The sequence below is a fragment of the Frankliniella occidentalis genome, unplaced genomic scaffold (genome assembly GCF_000697945.3).
Source record: "Frankliniella occidentalis isolate FOCC.00 unplaced genomic scaffold, Focc_3.1 Scaffold107, whole genome shotgun sequence".
In the NCBI taxonomy this organism is placed as follows: Eukaryota; Metazoa; Arthropoda; class Insecta; order Thysanoptera; family Thripidae; genus Frankliniella; species Frankliniella occidentalis.
This window is the reverse complement of record NW_026267236.1, coordinates 1,066,231-1,074,276: the sequence shown is the minus strand read 5'-3', so window position 1 is coordinate 1,074,276 and position 8,046 is coordinate 1,066,231. Positions and strand designations below refer to the sequence as shown.

Here is an 8,046-nt window from a genome sequence, read left to right as displayed (position 1 = left end):
GGGGGGGGTCCTCTAGAGGGACTACCTTTAGAACTTCCCCCTATGTTTCTACTGAACATCAAATGTATTTGGTTTTTTAATCATTAGCTCAATTTCACACTATGCAATAGTTTTGAGCAGTTTAATTTAAGTATTACATTAAACTAAGATGGTTATTTAGTTGTATTTACAGCTGTTGTTGACTTTTGTAAGACAGTATTTGAACTGATTGTATTTAATTTAGCATCAATCTCCTGCTCTTATATGATTTTTTGATGTTGTGACCACATGTATGTCTCTAGTCTGCTCCCATTTTATTTTTCTACAATGGGACATTTGTGATCCTAATTTTCTGTCTTGATGTGCATATTTAAGTGACTGGCTTGGTTGTAATTGACTGCAATAGCTAAGATTTTACTTTTGTAGCTTGTGACAGAGACTGTTGACCATTGTCTCACTTACCAGAGCAATAACTTGAGTAACATAAAACATATCTTATTCTTGTCAATACTAAAATATTTTGAATCTATTAATTGTCCTACTTTTCAATTAAGGTAAGCAGAATGTGTAATTATCCAATTAAAATAAAAATAGTTAGCTTTACACGTGCTTTTGAAAAGAATGATTGTGTCTCATTTTGTGGAAGTGTTTTTGAGCACAGTGTAGTTTCTTTGTCCATGTAAACTGTAACAGGTTTTTTGTAACATAGAATCTTGAACGAAAGAGTTATAACTCTTTGTGCCATTTCTTTGTTCCCATTTTTTTTTCTTTTTTCTTTTTCTTTTTGTTGTTCTGTTGATTGTACTTGGAAGTGATTGGAAACAACAGAAACAATGTGCCATTTGGATGAAGAAACCAGTTTGATGATGTTCTTAGTGGGCTTAGTAAGTTATGAAATTTTGATCAGTCTGCAAATTCAGCTTGCAAGATCAGAATGTAAATAGGGACCTATTTTTCAGTCCTCCTCATACCACATATCAGAGGTGCAAAGCGGTCCCATGCGGTTCCAAAGCGGATTTTTATCAAATCGCAAGAACACAGCTTTCTGAAGCCTCAGCGACCCCGCATAATTATGAACCAAGTAGTGTGTCCTCAACTTGATTAAAAACAGTACTGGACAGTGAGGACCGCTTTGCACCTCTGCCACATATACTTGTGTTTCATATTGATATAGTCTATTGAATAATTTGAACTTTTCCTTCCATCTTTGTTTCCTCCTTTATTCTTATGCTTATTTCAATAGGAACTGTAGAGCTGTAAAAATTTAAATCTGAAAGTTATTTGCTATAACAGTCCATATATTTATGCTCATGGTGAAACATTCATGTTTTGCTAAGGCAGTGTGGAGGAAAACATTTAAAGGGAGTAAAGTAACACACTTGTAGTATCAGATAAAGACTGAAACTTTTTTGTTCTGAATAGTTTTTGTAGCCCAAGAAAAATGTTTTGCTATTTTGAAAAGAACATGAATACATGTTCAATTTCTTGAAATGTTGACTGGGACGTGAGCTTTTTATGAATTGATGATACTTTGTTAATGTATTATTTTTCTGCATATTTCAGAAAAGCTGTGTATGAGATTTATCTTAATGTAAATTTACATCCCTTTCAGTAAATAGCACACATTAGAATATAGTTCATTTTCAAAGTCTAATATTCCTCTTTTGTTTCTTCAAGTCTGCCATGTCTGCGTTTTAAGTCAAAATTGAAAAATTTAACAATTTTACTCTGGAGATTTTATGAAGTGTTTGCAGGTGTTCATTGGTGTGCTGAAAAGATCAAAATTCCTATGAAAAAAAGATACTTATTGCTCTATTTTAACTGTTCTATCAATTAAATGGGTATGTTTCCTGTCCATGGACATCAATGTGATTGGTAGATATCAATTTTGTTAAAACTGAACTGTAATTTGCATTTCTTCATGTATCTATGTCGGAACTGAATTGTGCTAGATGTTTATAACTGATTCAGACCAATGAAACGTCCTAAATGTATTTTTAAACATATCAGAATGTGTCTGTGTGTTTGACCCAATGTTGTTTAAACAGTTGTTGATGTACGTAAGTAAAGCATTATTATTTCTAATATTTTGTTCACTGATTTGGAGAGAGTTGTGGTATCAATACGTATCAGCATACCTTCATTTATTTTCAACAAAACAAGATTTTTTATGATGTGCCTTTTAATTACACAAAAAGTAGAAGGCTACACTACAGAAAATTGGCAGTGCTGCTTAGCTTATATTGAGGTTAACATTCAATCTACAACTTTTATGAGGTACCTGTTTTATCATATGGCATTGGCGTATCTATGATCCTTTATCAATTACTGACATTCTGTTAGGTAGTTTTGTTATATCTTTCATTGGAAATCCGATGACATTTTGAGAGTGAATGTCTTCGGCAAGTCAGTATCAGTTCATTGATTAAATCTTAAATCAGAAAAAAATGAAATTGTCAATATGTCATGTGTCTAAATTCAGGTTGGGCAGGGTTGTTACTTTGATGGTCGCTCATTGCTGCAGCATCGGTACCCTATCTTTTATTCAAGATCTAATTGGAATTCCCTCAAACAAGCTTTAGTAACTCTAACAGAATACCACACCACACCACTATGCAGGCAAGGACTGCCCGGACCGTGAAACATCACTGGGCCTGCCCAGCCAAAGATCCAATGTCGGAATTTAGGTGCACCTCCCCCCCCCCCTTTTTCCACGAGCAAGGTCAGGTGTCCGCGTCTCGAACCCCTGCCAAGGCAGGCAGACCGCTAGGCGCGTGGCGCGGCGAGCCCCTTGATGGTCAGTTCCTGCCGCGTGCGCCACGCAGCTGGGGTGCCCCCCGCGAGGCCAACGCGGTCAGCCTATGCTAGCTAGGGAGGGGGCGTATCGGGGTGGGCTAGGGCTAGCAGGGCTGGGGGCGAGTCTGTGAACTGTGACGTCACTGCCCGCCCGGGCACGCAAGGTCGCTTATTCGCTCGCCCTGCGGCTGGCACTCAGTCCCACTGGAAGAGGGCGACGCACAATCAGTTATTCTCACAACAATTAGGGTCCATCACAAACGTTTACTTCTCGACCCTCTCGGCGCCCGTCATGGCTGCGGGGGTTACTCGTAGCAGGACGAGGGCCCCGGTGGGGTGGGCGGCTTGTCGCTGTTGTTGTTGGTCACGTCGCTCGCACTGCTGGTCTGGTCCAAGACGATGAAGGCCCGCGTCGTCGACGACGTAGTAGAAGTGGAGGCTGCTTCTCCCGTCGACGAGCCTGCATCCCCCTTGGCCATTAAGAGGTTCTTACTGTTGATGTTCGCGACCGCGGCTGGCGCCCTTTGGGCCCGCGATAAGCCGTTCTGTCTGTTGTTTTTGTTGACATTGGTGCCTGGTGGTGGTGCCGGAGTGATTTTGTTATTGTTATTAATACCATTACTGTTGACGGTAGCGGAGCTTGCTGACGGTTCAGCCCGAGGAACAGGTAATGCGGAGTTCGGAGCCGCAACGTTGTTCGAGAGACTTGGCGCTGGAGCAGGGGCGGCAGCGGGAGCGGGGGCACCAGTGGAAGAGGCGGCTGGGACGGCAGCGGGGGTGGCAGCGGGATCGGCAGCAGGGGCGGCAGCAGGGGCGGCAGCAGGGGCGGCAGCGGGGGCGGCACCAGGGGCGGCAGCAGGGGCGGCAGCGGGGGCGGCAGCGGGGGATGCAGCGGGGGCAACAGCTGCGGTGGCGGTGGGGATGGCAGTGGAGACGACGTCCACGGAGGTGATAGTGGCTGGGGGCGGCTGAATGACAGCCGGGGGTGGACAGCAGCCCGCCACGTACTGGTGCACGGGGGGCAGGATGGAGGGGCAGTAGGCGGGCTGCGACTGCGGTGGCTGCACGAGCTGGCCGCTGTTGGCAGTTGGAGGCGCTGGTGGTGGCGTCGGCGTAGGTGTGGGCGCCGTCGGCGTCGGCGTCCCCGGGGCCAGGCTGGGACAGTAGGGTCCCGGGGAGTAGGCCTGGTGTGTCGGTGACCAGTTGGGGCAGAAACCGCCGAAGTAGAGGTGGTGAGGGGGACTCGCCCCCGTGCAGTAGTAAGGGGCGGGCAACGGTGCCGCCAGGTACACGGGCATGGGCATGTAGTGCGGCGCGGTGACGTCGCCGTACTGCCCGCCCGACGTGTCCGCAGCTTCACCGCCGTCGCGGTCGCCGTCGCCGCCGCCCTGGTCGGACGGGCTGCAGGACGCGTCGATGGAGGGCGGCGCGAGGAGTACGGGCGAGTAGCCGTGCGGGCTGAGCGGTGGACTCACGTGCAGCCCGTAGCTCTCGTCCGACCCGTATCTGCAAAAGCGGAGAATGGTCGGAGAATGCTCGCAGTTCTTGTCAAGAGAACTAGGACTAGAACTCGGTGCAGCACTCTGTGTAGATAGTTCTCGGAGAACGAAATAAAAAGTTATCCTTCGAGCCGGATTTGAACCAGCGACCTATGGATGTCTACTGCGCTTTGCCTCTACAGTCCACCGCTCTACCAACTGAGCTATCGAAGGAGGATGGGGGAAGGGGGCATCCGGCTGGCTTGGATTGTACTGCGCGAGCTCGCCCGCCGCCGAGCCCGTGCCGTGCCCCCCTCTCCACTCCACGGCGGCCCCCCTCCTTTCTGGCCTTGGCGCGCGCGCGCGCGCGGAGAAAGGGGAGGGGGAAGAGAGGGGGAGGGGAAGAGAGGTGAGTGGGCACACCCGCCGGCCCTACACACACACACACGCGCACACAGCGTGCCGCTGGCATATCCATTCACACAGGCGGGGCGGGGGCTCTCTTCTCCTACTCTCCCTTCCCTCCTTCCCCCCTCCTCCCCCGCAGCTGCTGGTGGGGCACATCAGCTGAGAGGCTGCAGAGATCTCATTTCCAATTAGTTGTTGCCAGCGCCAGCGCCACACCTGAGCACCCTACGGGAGCGCACCGCCCGCTCAACCTATGGGTGTGAGTGCGAGAGAGACAGAGAAGGGGACAGAGGGAGTTGGCGCGCCAATTTCGCAACAAGTAGACCCGACGCGACTCACACGCACAGCTGCGGGGAGCAGCTGCCTAGGGGGGTCGGGGGCGCAAGCACACCAGAGAGGGACATGGAGCTGCACGGGTACACACACGAGTAGTAGGTGATTACTGGTAGACGCAAGCAGAAGCGAAGGGATTGCGTCCTATGGGGACGCCCCCTCCCCCCCCCCCTCACGCGTGTCTCTGTCAAGTTTACGACCATGAATTTCAATATTCCAATACTCTGGTCCGATGAACACCGACGCACACACAGACACACAGTGAGGTGCCGCATCAATATCACCCGAAGGCACCGCCGCTGCGACCACCGCCGGCGGGCGGCAGAGCGGTGGTCATTCCCATTTTTACGACACCCATAGGCAGAAGAGCGAGAGGCCACGCCCTACAGCCAAAGGTAAATCACTTGGACACACAACAACACAGTCACCACATATCGCGGCGGCGGGGGCATCCCATTGCCACCTGGGCCCTAATGAAGGGAGCGGAGCCACAGATGCGCGCGCGCCCACACACACACACACACACACACACACACAGTGGCGCCGCCGGCGACACTCCTGGCCGCGAAGAGCCTGATCCCTGCAGCGCGGGGTACCTCCCCTCTCCCCTCCCACCCGCCGTGCATACAGCCGCGCCGAGCTCATATCAGGCTCCGGGCCCCGCTTATCACGAGGGCCGGAGGGCCGCCGGCGAGGAGAGAGGGTTGTCGTCGGCGCTCGGCGCACGCGGGTGAGGAACGCCCCAGCAGCCCCGCCAACCCCCGGCCGGCCGGAACGCCCCGGGGAACACAGCAGCAGCCCCCGGGCCCCACAGCCTCCAGACTCATCCCTCACAGAGCTTATCTGCTACAAGGGCTAACCCCGGCCTGCTAGCCCCCACCCACACCAGGCACCACCCGTGTTCCACCTAGAAATGTTAAAACTAAAAAAAGTTTTTAGAAATGCCCCACCCACCCACACACACACAAAAAAAAGGGGGCAGGAGAGAATAACTCAAACTTTAATAATCTCAGACACACTAATTGTTGCGAATTGTTGACTAGTTTTAAATTGCCAAACCTATAACTTACTAAAACTTCCACAACCTGGCAGTGTGCAAATAATCGGTGGAGTCGACTCTGGATGACGTCACCGGCTATGCATATGTACTCACACGGACGCTGCTGTCCCACCCACACCGCCGAGTGAGTGTGGCGAGTTTGCGTGCCGCCTGCTCCGAGAATCTCACCTGCAACAAGCAAAGAACACGCTGTATTAGGAGACGGTCCACAAGCGTTACAATGAGCGTTCTCTCTCTCTCTCTCTCTCTCTCTCTCTCTCTCGTTCCCTATCCAGCACCACGACCCCATATGCCTCTACCCTATAGGTACTTTTGCAGGCGCGGACGGCGGCGTGTCGCGCGTAAATTTGTCATTCCGCGACCATGGGGCCCGGGCCGACGCGCTTGTACTGCACATTCCGCTAGAGACACATGGGCTGGCTGGGGCACAACAGTGACGGATGTGACACGAGCGTGCCTCCCCCCTCTGTCTCTTTCCACCTCCCGCACATTTCGCACTTGTTTTATCGCCGCACTTTCATATTTCCTTGTCATTTCGTCCAGGTCGCAACACCGAAGAGCTGCTGCCGAGTCCATTTACCGACCGCTCGAACCGCTACATTGGTCAACGCGGCGTTCCAGTAAACGCTCGTCCTTCTCGCTCGCCGAGTCTCAACTAACTATAGCCATCGCGCAAAAGCTGGCAAAACTGGTCGCGGAATCTGAACGCAACAACAGTACAGAGAGTTGTACTTTTGCAGAAGCTCACGTGTAGAGCTGGACAACCGGTCGGGCAGCAACCTCAGGGTGTGCGAACGAAGGGAGCATGAACCGACAGCACCGCCCCCGAAACAAAGCCACTCACCCTCCTCAGGGTGCAGCGACGTGCTTGGTCAGCGATATGCACCCAGAAAACCTGACGTGAGACGCGGTCAACATATCAAGCAGCGTAGCAGCACTGGGAGGGGTGTTTCCAAACCCGCTGCGGGTCCAAGTCCGAGGAGAAGTCGTGTTCACCTCGCACATCCAAAGCCGAGTGTGCTGAGGCAAGGGGAAGGTGGTGGAAGCAGCTAGCAGCAACAGCAAGGGCGGCGCGCTAGGGTGAAAAGCGAGCGCCCCCGCGTAAAGCACCCTCGGGCAATTTTCACAATCCCCCCCGTGCAGCAGCCCAGGCAGCGCCCTCTTTATGCTTATCAGGCTTTCTCTATCTGCCCCACAGCGATAGACCTTGCATTCTATTCCACGTTTGTGTGCCTATAGACCGACTGGGCCGGGCCAGGGGGACGTGGCGGGGCGGGGCGGGGCCGCCCCTTCTTCGGTAAGTGTTTTCCCTCTCCTACCAATCCGCACCACCACCACGCGCCGCCACGCCACCACGTGCCTCGGGGGAGTGCGACTGCGTGTGTGACGGCGTCGAGGCAAGGAGTTAGAAAGAAAGAGAGAGAGAGGGAGGGAGAGGAGGTCGAGAGTGAGGCGCGGGCGCAACCCGCTTCCCCTTCGCGGTGCCTTATTCTGCGTCGCCGAGCACGGTGGCGGCAAAGGCGACGGCACACGGCAACAGTGAGTGCACAAGCAAGGTGCAAGGCGGGTGGGAAGTGCAAGTCCACGACTGGAAACACACTGCAAAAGGAGGATGTGTATGTTTTACCCCGTATAAGTGCAACCTCCACGCACTCCCACGCAAATCCGCTCCGCCGACCGACCCCCTCCACTATACTCGGCACAGGCGCGCACAAGCAAACGCCTCTCTCTCTCTCTCTCTCTCTCTCTCTCCCACACCTTTTAAGAGGAGGCTAAAGTCCCGGCCGTCCAGCGCGCTGGCGGGCTCCGCGCGGCGCTCGCAACGCCTTGCACGGGAAGACTTCTCACATTGTTTCTCAAAAAATCGTGCACCAAAAAAATCCAAATTCGGCAGGTGGGTCCTTGAAGGACTAATCTCGATGTCGAACGCATTCGTTTGCCTCCGACATTGCCTGTTTTGCCTACAATGAACCCATTGACTCGGCCACAACA

The 8,046-nt window shown here is 52.4% G+C and overlaps 1 protein-coding gene and 1 non-coding gene across 2 annotated transcripts in view; both read right to left on the bottom strand.

Annotated features, from left to right (window-relative positions):
- Positions 1-2,106: 2,106 nt before the first annotated feature.
- Positions 2,107-8,046, bottom strand: part of LOC113203242 (mucin-1-like) — a 24,906-nt gene continuing 18,966 nt past the window's right edge. Inside the window, exon 3 of the mRNA XM_052269990.1 lies at positions 2,107-4,281. Within this exon, the coding sequence (XP_052125950.1) occupies positions 3,081-4,281 (1,201 nt within the window). The 3' untranslated portion in view covers positions 2,107-3,080. The remainder of the gene's footprint in view (positions 4,282-8,046) is intronic.
- Trnay-gua (transfer RNA tyrosine (anticodon GUA)) lies at positions 4,397-4,487 on the bottom strand. The gene is given in 2 exon segments: positions 4,397-4,432; positions 4,451-4,487. It is a non-coding gene; the product is annotated as a tRNA-Tyr (tRNA).